General features: G+C 40.3%; 1 protein-coding gene and 1 long non-coding RNA gene across 2 annotated transcripts; one reads left to right on the top strand and one right to left on the bottom strand.

Annotated features, from left to right (window-relative positions):
- Positions 1-4,598: 4,598 nt before the first annotated feature.
- On the bottom strand, positions 4,599-6,606 carry LOC129863660 (uncharacterized). The gene is made up of 3 exons (XR_008760998.1): positions 6,518-6,606; positions 5,512-5,646; positions 4,599-5,219 (listed from the first exon to the last, which is right to left on the bottom strand). It is a non-coding gene; the product is annotated as an uncharacterized LOC129863660 (long non-coding RNA).
- A 4,279-nt stretch (positions 6,607-10,885) lies between these two features.
- On the top strand, positions 10,886-13,368 carry LOC129863188 (uncharacterized). The gene is made up of 6 exons (XM_055935110.1): positions 10,886-10,965; positions 11,096-11,141; positions 11,780-11,877; positions 12,020-12,504; positions 12,613-13,035; positions 13,170-13,368. Exons 1-6 carry the CDS (start codon positions 10,919-10,921, stop codon positions 13,334-13,336), a joined length of 1,266 nt encoding a protein of 421 aa, XP_055791085.1. The 5' UTR covers positions 10,886-10,918; the 3' UTR covers positions 13,337-13,368.
- Positions 13,369-13,924: the final 556 nt, after the last annotated feature.

Raw genomic sequence — 13,924 nt, 5'->3', positions numbered from 1 at the left:
CGGTTATGGATTGTAACAATACAATAAAAAATATAGCTTTTCTATACATCTTCACTGTTACGCACGCCTCTGAGAAGAGGGAACGCAACTCCCTGCTACAACTTAACTCTCTGAAGTGCAAGAGGTATGGACTGTAGGTGCGAGTCAGGATGACACAAAAGCAGAATTTACCGTTTACTAGGATTTATTTCCTTCCACGGTAATATGGGGAAAAGGGGCTGGACGGAACCAAAGCAAAGAAAGTAAATATCAAAGTTCCCCCACTCCTATCTAACCTGCCTACCCACTTAACTTACCTAACTTAGCACCACCTGGTGCCCTAACCAAAATACAGGCGGTGGTCCGCCCAGGTCTTACCTAGTGTGCCTAGACAGTAGATATACTACGGGTATATGTATGCCCGCGGGCCTCTTGCCTAAGCACTCCCAAAGTGCCTTCTCCTTCCCCCCTGGGAACAAATGAAACAGAGTAATTATTAACGATTTAGCAAACACTCACAAACACAGGACATAGCAAAACTGTTACCAACAACAACAGTACATACCACACTTTCTGATACACAACCAACACTATATCACAATCTAATTTTTCTCTCTCTCAATCTCCCTCTAATTTCTCTCGATCTCTCCAAAATATTCAATTCTATCTCTTATCTCCAAATCTCTACTATTTATCTCCAAATCTCTACTATTTATCTCCAAATCTCTACTATTTATCTCCAAATCTCTACTATTTATCTCCAAATCTCTACTATTTATCTCCAAATCTCTACTATTTAACTCAAATCTCTACTATTTAACTCATCTCTCTCATCTTTTCTACTGAACAGAACACTGGTTTTTATATCTTCAGGTGGCAATGTTAATTAGTCAGCTGCTTCTTGATGAGGGGTTGGGGTCAGCTCCAATCATCAATTAGCCTGGGGTTGACCAATCAGCTGGTTGGGGAGTACTTCCGGAAGCCATCTCCTGAAACATACACTAAAATACAAAACAGAACACAGAAACTGGGGAACGTAACATTCACATATAACTAATTGAACACACAAGCACTAAATCAACATAGTAAAGATAAAAACTAAGTAAACAGAGGGCACAGTATGTGTGGATGGTGTGGTGTGTGTTTATTTTGTATGTTATTTGTTATGTTTGGGAAAGTTGAATGAGTGAGTAATGAAATGGTTGCATATCCCAGAACCAATGTATTGCTGTGAGCCGGGGTATGAGAGCTTTCAATGTTGTTCAGATGATGGATATACTTTCATGATGAATTATATGTCTTATTTATTTATTGTCTTATCATGGTGGAAGTTTTAAAATAAATGATACATTTGATTTATTATTGTCCTATCATGGGGAACTACATTTTTTAAATAAAGTATATCTAATTATTTATGATCCTATTTTAATGGTACGGTCCATGACCCTATACCCTAGACACCCACCTGAATGACCCAGATACTAAGGAGAAGTCCCTAACTGTTTTATGTGCCTGCTGTAAGCGGTCTGTATGCAGCCAAAATTAGGTCTGAGACCAAGATTCTGAGCCTGCTTGGCAGGGTTGGTCCTGCAAAGGGATTCCAGCAAAAAGCTCAAGGGACGTTTCAACTCCGGACCCATCCTCATTCATCCTGTTCCTACTCGTCCCTTTGTGGTAGAGGTGGACGCCTCAGACACCGGAGCTGGGGCGGTCCTTTCACAGCAGAACGAGGACAAGAAACTGCACCAATGCGCCTTTCTCTCCAAGCTGTTCTCGCCAGCGGAAGGCAACTACGATGTAGGCAACCGGGAGCTCTTGGCAGTTAAGTGGGCCCTTGAGGGGTGGAGACACTGGTTGGAACCACTGCTTCATCTTCTGGTCTCTTCTCTGCACCTGGGTCCAACCTTACCACGTCAGTTATAGCATCTCATAATCCCTTAACATGTATGGCCCCAAAACATAATCAAGCAGCTGACCAATTACGCAAGACTTTAGTTCCAAATTAACTGAGATTAATCAACAACTGGATACATTTCTTTATTTCTAAAGTGAAACTATCCTCCGCATTGGAGTATCTCTACAAGTACAAGTTTAACCAGTATTTCACTCGATTTACCGTCCCATGAAGAAGTGTGGCAGGCCTGTAGGGAAGGATCCTACAGCCATGAGGAAACAGCCCATAGCAATTTTTTTCTTTAACCTTTATTTAACCAGGAAGGGCTCATTGAGATTTAAAATCTATTTTTCAAGAGCGTCCTGGCCAAGATAGGCAGCACCAAGTCACTACAAAAATGACAGACGAACAACATGAAAAACTACAAGTAATCTAGTAAAAACCCTAGAATTCACAAGAGTAAAACAAAAATCAAAAACAGCTAAATAAAAACATCGACACGTCAGGGAATCAGTCTCAAGATCATTCATCAGTGATTTGCAAATACCAATCGGGACAAGTTCTTCCAGTTTAAAAGTATTTTGTAAGAAGTTCCAAGAAGATGGAGCAGAGTACATAAAAGCCTTTTTACCAAATTCAGTTCGGACATTTGGAACAGTTAGCAGGATAAAGTCCAGTGAACGAAGAGAGTACCCATCACATTTCTGAACAATAAAAATGCCCAAATAAAAAGGTAGTAAACCCAAAATGGCTTTATAAATAAAAGTATACCAGTGACTGAGCCTACGAGTGACTAGAGAAGGCCAACCAACCCTGGTATACAAAGTACAGTGGTGCGTAAGGGTTTTGCAGTTTAAAATAAATCTCAAAGTGCCATGGTAAAGGGTGTCAATTGATCTCAAACACTGAGCAGAAGCATTCATATATAAAATATATCCCCATAGTCTAGTCTAGTAAAGGCATACATGATACTAGCCTCCTTCTGGCTTCAAAATAAAAAAATGCATTATTCCTAAAATAAAATCCTAATTTCAACAACAAAAAAAAGGTAATTTGTTGAATATGCAATTTAAAAGAGAGACCGTCATCAATTAAAATTCCAAGATATTTATATGAGGTTACAACCTCAATCTCCTTGCCCTGACAGGTAGTAATAGGTGAAAAGTTCAGAGGTCTATTTCTTGCTTTAGAAAACACCATTAGTTTAGTTTTGTCAGTATTGAGGATAAGCTTCAATTGACACAAGGTATGTTGAACAGTATAAAAAGCAGTTTGCAAGTTCTGGAAAGCTTTTGTAAGAGACGAGGCACAACAGTAAATAACAGTATCATCAGCATAAAAATTAAGTTGCGCATTTTGGACATTTTGGTCTAAATCATTTATATAAATAGTGAATAAGAGAGGACCAAGTACAGAACCTTGGGGCACACCATTAAAGACAGACAATTTAACAGACACAAGCCCATCAAATTGAGTGCACTGAGTTCAGTCAGACAGATAGTTAGCAAACCATGCAACTGCATGCTCTGAAAGACCTACACTCGACAATCTCTGCCTTAGTATAGCATGATCAACTGTATCAAAAGCCTTAGAGAGATCAATAAAAAGTGAGACATAGTGCTGTTTATTGTCAAGGGCTTCAGTGATATCATTGAAAACCTTCATGGCTGCTGTAATTGTGCTATGCTTCTTCCTGCAGCCCAATTGGTACATTGATAAAATAGAGTTAGTAAATAAAAACTCTTTTAGCTGTTCACTCACAAGGGTTTCAAGTATTTTCACCGGGGGTGACAGCTTTGAGATTGGCCTATAATTATATAAATGAGTTGTATCTCCCCCCTTTAAAAATTCCATTACATTCCAGGGTTAGATTGAACAGATATGTAAGTGGTTCAGCTATGAAATCAGCTGCCAGATTTAAAAAGCAGGGATCCAAAAGATCAGGACCTGCCTGCTTTCTCTGATCTAAGGATTTCAGGGCTTTATGTACCACCTGCACTGAGAATGGCAAAAAACTAAACGTTTGACCAGCTCTCACTGGTTCATCCACACAGGGTTGTACAGAGACACAGGACGCTGGTTCATCCACACAGGACACCGATTCATCCACACAGGGTTGTACAAAGACAGGGGACACTGAATTAAACAGCCTACCAGATGATACAAAGTGCTCATTGAAACAATTCAGCATTTCAGTTTTGTCATATACAGCAACAGAGTCCTTCAAAACACATGACGGTAATTCATTAAGATTACTGTTACCAGACATAGACTTAATAGCCTTCCAAAACTTTCTAGCGTCATTCAGGTTATCAGTGGTAACAGACATAAAATATTTAGACTTGGCCTTCCTGAGAAGAAAAGAACACTTGTTTTGTAACTGCCTAGAAATAAGCATCAGAACATGATTTCCTTGCTTTAACCCAGGCTAGATTACGGTCGTGAATAATACTCAGAAGAAAACCATGGATTATCCCGCCCTTTAACCATGAACCTGCGGAATGGGGCATGTTTGTTGACTATTTGGAAAAAAACATCATGAAAGAATATCCAGGCAGTTTCCACATCAGGGATAAACTCAATCTTGCTCCAGTCAAAATAAAACAAATCACGAACGAATGCCTGCTCATTAAAACACTTCACATTTCTCTTACGAATAAAACGTGGGTTTGTCTTAGGAACCTTACTATTTCTAACAGCAACAACAGAACAATGGTCATTTAAATCATTACAAAAAACACCAACCGCAGGATATTTATTTGGAACATTTGTTAATATAAAATAATCAGGGTAGATTTATCTGGGCATTTAAGATTTGGGCGAGTGGGTGAGTTAATCAACTGGGTAAGATTCATAGAATTACAAAACATTTTTAAATCATCAGACACCGGCTTTAACCAACACCAGTTGAGATCACCAATCAACATCATTTCACTGTAAAGAAGTTTAGACATAAGGTGCGTCAAAGAAGAAAATGCATCACCGAGAGCAGAAGGGGGTCTATAACAGCCAATCACAGTTATAGAAAGACCCTTTGAAACCTCAATATTCAAAGCAAGAAATTCCAACTGTTTACAAATAGTTTCAGACTTTGCCACACTTACAGGGAAATTCATTTTTACATATATAGCCACACCCCCACCTTTCTTAACTCGATCAGTGCGATAAACATTGTAACCACTTATACAAATATCCTTATCAAAAACAGACTTGCTGAGCCAGGTTTCAGAAAACACAATTACATCAGCATCAGTTGATTTAGCCCAAATCCTAACCCCATCAATGAGCTTGGGCCGGTGCAGCTTCGCCCCAAAATGGCTGACCACAGCCAGGAACAGCAGGTTACCTGCAAGAAACCACAACACTACAGTAGTCAGGAATCGCAAATTATAAAAACTGTTTTTTTTTTAAACTAAAAATGGCATATCAGTATGGATACTAGGCTGCAACAACATCGCAGCACATAAAACAATGTTAGGGGTTTGACAGTAGAGTCATGGACAAACGCCAGTCAATCAATTAATAGGAACAACTATAAAACTGGACAGTATTGAACCACAAAAAAATGGATCATACTGTAGTCTGTATCTGGTTTTTATTACATGAATTCTCAAGCAACTCAATGTTATTGTTGATACCCATCTCAAAGCTGTCCTCTATGAGTCCGATGAGAGAGCTGGACAGGTCAAAGTGTCTCTCTGAGTGATGGCACTCTTCATGTAGGTCCCTGACAGAGCTTTGGTGAAGGAGGCGAACGACAGGGCCACGATGAACTATTGACAAACACAAGAGAGAGAACATTAGTGTGTGTTTGTCTGTGCATGCGTGGATGCGTGTGCAGACAGAGTGCATGTGTAGCTGAGGTGGCCTGCAATAATAAAAAGAACGGACACAAGTTTACGTATGCAAAGTTCTGCCGCTTTCTTTATTCTGAAGAATGTTTTTTCTCTCTTGTTCAATTGTCTATTTTCTTGTTAGTACTTTGAAAATATTCACATCAAACAAGTGCACACTTTAAATTACACAACATAAATGCACTTTACCTAAAGCAGAATTCTAAAATGTTCCACAAATAACCCTGTCTTAGTGTATGGTTTCACATGAAAACCACAATGTATTTCACATTCATACAATAGAAACATATGAAAACATAAATAACTGAATGTTTTTCTATATACCGCTACCTCTATAGAAAACTGACAACAATACATTCAGCTTTAAGATAGTGGCACCTCCAGAAAATCGTCTCTCTCACTGTATGCACTAAAAGTCCACCAGACTGAGCGTGCTCGGCTAGTTTACCAGTTAGTGAGCACAATTTTACACAAAACCAATAACATGTAAAACGAACTCAGAAATCCCTAACAAATGGATTCTTTATAAAAAATATCTTAGACAAAATCCAGTACAAGTAAGCTACTCAGTAAACATAGTCTCTGTGAGTCTTAAATCGTTTTTTACCTCAGCTAGCATCAAGCTAACATATACTCTCACTCAATGTAAATCAAGTTCTTCTCTCACTCAGTTCGACACGAAGTAAAAACAAAACCTTTCCTAACGTGATAAGACCGTGACAAAGTTGTTAAATAGCAAGTTATTACATTTTGTGTATATATTTGAACGTTTGGAAGTTCTGTTACATACCTGTAATAGTAAAAACAACAGACACAGTTAACCTCTGTAAAGTTCTGATCCTTATTCTGCAGAATGGTCAGCGCTTGGCCAGAACTTGCCGTTTCTCCTGCTACCACAGTAAAACAGCGCCATCTATTGGCCTGATGGACTGCTAACACTAAAGTATGTAGAAATTACAATTTAGATTAATTAAGACAAATACATAAACAAATTGGGGGGGAATAAATAATAAATGGGTGTCTGTTTTTAGTGACTTTGTTTTCAACCCATTACACATGCACAATCGTACATGTGCATTTTAAAGCATTATTAATTAAGAACCTTGAGGGTGGAACTACAGTGCGTTTACGCAAAAACCACATGAATTTCACATGTGAACACGGGAAGTGTTCCAAAAACAAGTTATGTAATCTTATGTGAAGTTAATGTGATAACATGTAAAGCAACATGTGATTACATTAAACTACACATGTGAAAATGTGATCACGTTGTGTTCCAAAACATGTTTTCACATGATTTCACATAAAATGTAAGTTGAAATCATTTGGTTTTACTGTAAGGGCAGGAATATAAGATGCATTTTGATGTTATGTTTGATATTACATGATCTTGAAAATGCAATGTTCTTTGAGGTTCTTCCATGTTCCTTTCCATGTATTTTCCATTTTACTTTCCCTCAGTCCTTTTCACTTTCCTTGGCAAAACAAGTTCTGTCTCCGTCAAGACTTATTCAGAGCCAGCATGAATTGAAAGCAGCTTCTGACGGATTTTAAACCATTCAACAAATTGTTTTATAATGAAGTGTAGACCGAACTAAACACTGTGGATTCTTAACACGCACATTGAAAGCTAAAAATGGCAAATTTGGACTCATCAGACCAAAGAACAGATTTCCACTAGTCTAACGGTCCATTGCTCATGTTTCTTGGCCCAAGCAAGTCTCTTCTTATTATTGGTGTCCGTCCTTTAGTAGTGGTTTCAATGGAGCAATTCGACCATGAAGGCCTGATTCACGCAGTCTCCTCTGAACAGTGCATGTTGAGATGTGTGTGTTTCTTGAACTCTGAAGCATTTATTTGGGCTCCAATCTGAGGAGCAGTTAACTCTACTGAACTTATACTCTGCAGCAGAGGAAACTCTGGGTCTTCCTCATGGGAGCCAGTTTCATCATAGCGCTTCATGGTTTTTGCGACTGCACTAGAAGAAACTTTCAAAGTTCTTGAAATTTTCCGTATTGACTGACCTTCATGTCTTAAGTAACGATGGACTGTTGTTTCTCTTTGCATAATATGGACTTGGTCTTTTAACAAATAGGGCTATCTTCTGTAAACCATCCCTACCTTGTCACAACACAACCTATTAGCTCAAACGCTTTAAGAAGGAAAGATATTCCACAAATGAACATTTAAGAAGGTACACCTGTTAATTGAAAAGCATTCCAGGTGACTACCTCATGAAAAGGTTTGAGAGAATGCCAAGAGTGTGCAAAGCGGTCATCAAGGAAAAGGATGGCTACTTCGAAGAATCTCAAATATAAAATATATTTTGATTTGTTTAACACTTTTTTACTTACTACATGATTCCAATTGTGCTATTTCATAGTTTTGATGTCTTCACTATTATTCTAAAATGTAAAACATTTTAAAAATAAAGAAAAACCCTTAAATAAGTAGGTGTGTCCAGACTTTTGACTGGTACTGTATATATTGTGATATTGAAAATATGGTACAATCCAGGGGTGCAAAGCTCTTGGAGACTTACCCAGAAAGACTCAAAGCTTTAATTGCTGCCAAAGGTGATTCTAACATGTATTGTGAATACTTATGTAAATGAGATATTTCCTTATTTCATTTTCAATACATTTGAAAAAAAATAATTAAACATATTTTCACTTTGTCATTATGGGGTATTGTCTGTAGCTGGGTGAGATGATAAAAAAAACTATAATTTAGTCCATTTGGAATTCAGGCTGTAAGAAAACTAAATGAGGAATAAGTTGAGGGGTATGAACACTTTCTGAAGGCACTGTATATCTGCAAGAAAGTGATAAATGAGCGAGTCTTTGAAAGGGGGTCATATATACTGTAATGACCTGACTAGATCATAAAGGAACAATTGTCCAGACAGAGGGTTGAGTTTACGAATTGACGGTATATTAACCCAACTTTACAAAGGCTACTGTTTGGCCGTAGCCCACGCCAAATAAATGAAAGATAACCTACAAGCCAACCGTGACCTTCTCTTGTGAAGCCCAGACGTAAGAGAAAGAGCAATGGCTAAACCTGGTCTTAACTTCCAATGCTCCATCCCCCTGCCCAACCCCCCTCCACCAACCACCAGGATGCCCGGCATCAGAACATTCCAGGCATCCCTGTGATTGGTAGATAGCAGGTTGATTGGCATGTCGGACCCCGCGAACACTGGTAATTACAACACAACCCACTAATAGCCTACCACATAACACACCGCTGTCTGTGCGGGTCGCTACAATACATTGCCTTATTTCAAAAACAATAGCTATCATGCTATAATCGGAATTGTTTCTCAAACCAAATCTTCATTCTGGTTTAAACAAAGCAATCTGATCATACTCCAGTAAAATACACGCAACAGGGAATGCAACAAAAAAAGGCTTCTGCAAAGCACAGATACATTGTCCAATCAACATCCACACATTGATTTCATTCTTCGGGTCTTTATTCAAACACAAACACACTTGGAATAAAATTCTCTTTCAGTGTCTTGTTGCAGGTTGTGCAATGTTCAAAAGTGTGTGAGAGACTAGCATTAATGTTTTTGGGGTCAAGTTTGGACGGTCGTACATATGCAAATAGCCGAGATTGTATATTTCAGGACCAAGGACAGCAGCGATATCGGCATAGCGATATCTGTCATCCAGCCCCACATGACAGTAGACAGCGGCCATCTAATGTGAAGATGGCACTGGGGAAATTCCATGTAATGAGATACGAGGCCCAGGAGGCAAAAAGACTGATGGAGAAGACTCCCACAGGAACTCTATGCTAAACTGTTTTGACACATTCATTTCAAATGTTACATCTTTCAATTTGTAAATAATAAGGAATACATCTGCAAATAATTGAAACTGACTATTCAAACTACACTGTACAGCTTTAGTGTTTCTGTGCATCATAGGTACAACTGTAAGCAATTCCGTTCTCAATGTCTGTTTAATGTGAGAAACAAAATGAAAAACACCTGTTAGACCATTACAATGCGGACTGTCATGCATGTATACTATTACCAACAAGACAACAAAGTGATACGTGCCATAGAGACTTATAACGGATACTTTCCTAACACCAAAAGTTCCCACGCTGAGCGATATTGTTTACTACACTATTATGCATACAATCCAAGTCATACGTTTATTGTCATTCATTCTCTTATTTTCAACCGAATATCTTTGCAAAAGTGTTCATTGTGTCAATTCAGAGCTCAGAAATATTGGAATAATGTGCTTAAGGGGACTGACACTCAAGGCGCACAACAGGACAACCACATTTTCAATTGACAATCATTGCTTTAAATGGATGTGGCCGATTGTTTATATATGCCTATACAAATCTATGTATTTAACTTGTAAACCAAGGTTGGATTAGTAGGTCTAAGCAACATGCACCTGGATAATCGCGTCATGAATCGGGACGGGCTCCTACGTCCCTACATTATGACATAATAAAGACATAGAAGCATATCCATTTATACAGGTTCTACACATTCCATTTCTCCATGGCAATAGAATGTAAACATTCCATTTTGCGCCAAACACCACCTACAACTCCATTCTAAGTGCAGCATATTGGACGACTCCACAGTCATTGATCATTCGCGACTTTAAGTCATTCCTGTTATCTCTAGAGCATCCCGTATATCTATAGCGCTGCATTTCTTCCCCATCTCACCATGGATAGGGTTTGGTGCATTCCGGAGTTCACTTATGGTCCCACAAAGGTAATCTTAGGAGAAATTCATTTTAGCATACTGTAAATGCCTGTGCATAATGTGCATAACAAAGCATCATTATTTTCATTATCTTCAAAGGAATTCTGTAGAAGCAGCCTTTATTTTCAGACTCTGCAGGCCTGCTGGGAGGAAACATATTACAATAAACAGGTAAGATTCATCCCACAACAACATAAACAACAGAAAGAGAGTTGTATTTCAAGACAGTTTAGAGAAGTTGGTCATAAGAGTTCTTAATATCACTTGCAAATTGTCAGGCATGAGCAGTTGTGAAATGTTGCGAGAGGCCCTTCTGAAAGCACATGATATGGTATTTCATGGCACGGTCTCACACCTTACCTCATCTTGCAGAAGAAGCTCATGGTCCACTATCTGCTGCTTCTGAGTCAAGGCCAGGTCCCGCCCCATGTCACCACGGAGCACATGAGCAACTGGCTGGTGTCTCAGGGCAAAAAATCCCTTAGGGAGAGGTGAGTACTACGTCAGCACTCACCTTCACTGCCATTCCCTGCCACCAGCAGCACTTCATGAGGTGTGCGTAAAATAAACAACAGAAAAATCAGAAGCCAGGAAAGTTGAATTGCTCTGTTTTATTTGAAGGGTGTGGAAGGAAACCCTGGAGGAGGGAAACGACCTCGCTCGGCTGGTAAGAGAATGAGAGTTAGAGACATACTACAAGTCAGTGAGCTCTTTACTAGCCTTTCAACAACGAGTTAGCACAGCAGAATAGATGTAACGGCTTGTGCTCTCCTCATCCTCGGACGAGGTGAGGAGAGAAGGATCTTCAGACCAAAACGCAGGCTTTGGGAAATAAGCCATCTTTATTATACAATGATGATGGCAACACGAAACGAAACAAAACACTTTCAAACTACAAAACAAGAAAACGACGTTGAACGAAACCTGAACATAAACTTACATAACTAAACATAAACTTACGTACAGGAAACGGACGACATCGAAACGAAACGAAACAAACAAACGCTACAGTCCCATGTGGTACGAACGTACATACAGACATAGGAGACAATCACCCACAAACAAACAGTGAGAATGCCCTACCTAAATATGACTCTTAATTAGAGGCAAAAGCAAACCACCTGCCTCTAATCAAGAGCCATACCAGGCAAACCAAAACCAACATAGAAACAGATAACATAGAATGCCCACCCAACCTCACGTCCTGACCAACTAACACACAAAAACTAACATAAATAGGTCAGGAACGTGACAATAGATCTGTTGTGAAATTACACTAATGGGACTTCCTGTTTCATACTGCAGGCCTGGGAAGTAAACACTTGCCTAAAAATGATGGACATAGAGCACGAGGCTTTCTGCAAGCTCCGCCGCTCCATGCACTCCACCTCGGCAGCTGACATGTGAGTTCCATGTACTGCCCTGCATATGACTTGATCCATTTATCTACACATCTGGAACTACACAGAAACAGACTAAGACAGTGTTCTCTGTGAGCACATTGCACATCGTTTAGCTTCGTCTTCTCCTTTTTGTTGATTTCAGCGATCCTAAAGTCCACATCATCGTGGAGAGAGCTGTGAGGAGCATTCTGGGCGAGCAGTCCAATGAGCCCCGCAGCAACCTGCTCAGCCCATCTCAGGTGGTGGTGGAGGTGGTGCCCAGGCTCCTCCTGGCCCTGTGGCTTCAGCCAGAGGAAGGCCATTCAGAGATCCCAATCCTAATAAGTGGGATGGCCGTGGGCATGGTGGCGGCCGTAGTGGAGAAGCTCTCCTGTTTGTTAAAGGACCCTTCCCCTCACATCCATTTCTCCCGGGCTGCTGCTTTTGACTCTGTGCGGTCGATCCTCGGGAGAATCAGTCAGTCCTTCTCCACGGATGACCTCCAGAGCCCTTTTTATATGAGCTCTGTCTGTGCCTTTGTGGTGGACGAGGTGCAGAGCTGCTTCCAGCCCCCTGCAGCCACCCTACCAGTCCCCCCTGTCCTCGCGGTGGCCGTTTCCACCACACTACCAGCTGACAACCAAGCAGGTGAGTAGCAATGATAGAGAGCACTCTGACAGGTGCCTGTTGTGATGACATCTTGGTGCCTTGTAGTAGTAGAGCTCATCAGGATTGTTGTTGTCACCCATAACACAGACCCGGGTTCTTCCCACCTGAATGTTGTGGACATCACCCCAAAAACAGAGGCAGACCCAGCTTCTTCCCACATGGAGGTTGCGGACATCACCCCCAACACAGAGGCAGATCCGGCTTCTTCCCACCTGAATGTTGTGGACATCACCACTAACAAAGAGGCAGATCCGGCTTCTTCCCACCTGAATGTGGTGGACATCACCACTAACAAAGAGGCAGATCCGGCTTCTTCCCACCTGAATGTGGTGGACATCATCACTAACACAGAGGCAGACCCAGCTTCTTCCCACCTGAATGTGGTGGACATCACCCCTAATACAGAGGCAGCGCCCATCTCTTCCCACTTGGAGGTTGTGGACGTCACACCTGAAGAAAGGAATCTCACGATGGCCGTCTTCGCCACTCTGCCAGCTGACATCCAAGCAGGTGAGTAACACTTAGAGAGCACTCTGATAGGTGCCGTTTGTCATGACATCTTAGTAGAACCTTTCAACTGGCCAGTGTTTAGAACCTACGGTTTGCATTTGTTTACATTCTGTTCCTCTTTTTTCCCTTTCCAGAGGATGTTGCTGTGGTCATCCTGGATGTCACCCCACATGTCACCAAGGACGTGACACTGGATGTTCCATGCAGAGCAAGGAAAGGGGCAGTCCGGCGATTATTTTGCAGGCTTTGGAGGGCAGTGTGCTGCTGCGCCTGCCACAAGGAAGAGGATGAACAATATTAATCATTCATCAGACCTTCAGAAATGGGATTGAACCATAGACCATTAAATTATTTGCATTATAATTGGATTCAATTCTGCTTTTATTCTGTTTACTACTTCATTTCAGAACTTTTCTATAAACTTTCACTTTCAAGTGTGGAGTAGGTTGTGTAAATAAGTGGGAAACATCCCAATTTTAATGCTTTTAATAATTTACTTTGTACATTTAAAAATATATATATTATTTGACAACAAAAAAACAGAGGGCGCTCAACCAACGTTAAGTTGAGGTTCAACCAAAAATTTGAATCATCATAGAAAAGGAAAAAGCGCAACTCTTGCTCACTAAAAAAATGCATTGTTTTATTAAGGCAAGGTTAAAAGATGAACGTTTCAGCCTAGTCTATGACGATATGCAAGTTGTGTTTGCCCAGTAAAAGCGTGACCCAGACTCACCCTGGTTCTTGAGGGTTGAAGACAGTGAAAAATGATCATTAAGTAAATGGGACTTTTCAATTCTTGAATAAAAATCTTTAATGAACATGAATTTAAATACAGTTTGACTTGAAGATCAGAGCAGGCAGGCTGACTGGCTAGCCCTGAAGGCCC

The sequence above is a fragment of the Salvelinus fontinalis genome, chromosome 10 (assembly GCF_029448725.1).
Source record: "Salvelinus fontinalis isolate EN_2023a chromosome 10, ASM2944872v1, whole genome shotgun sequence".
In the NCBI taxonomy this organism is placed as follows: Eukaryota; Metazoa; Chordata; class Actinopteri; order Salmoniformes; family Salmonidae; genus Salvelinus; species Salvelinus fontinalis.
Note: the sequence above shows the minus strand (reverse complement) of the source record. Positions and strands in the feature narration are given on the sequence as shown.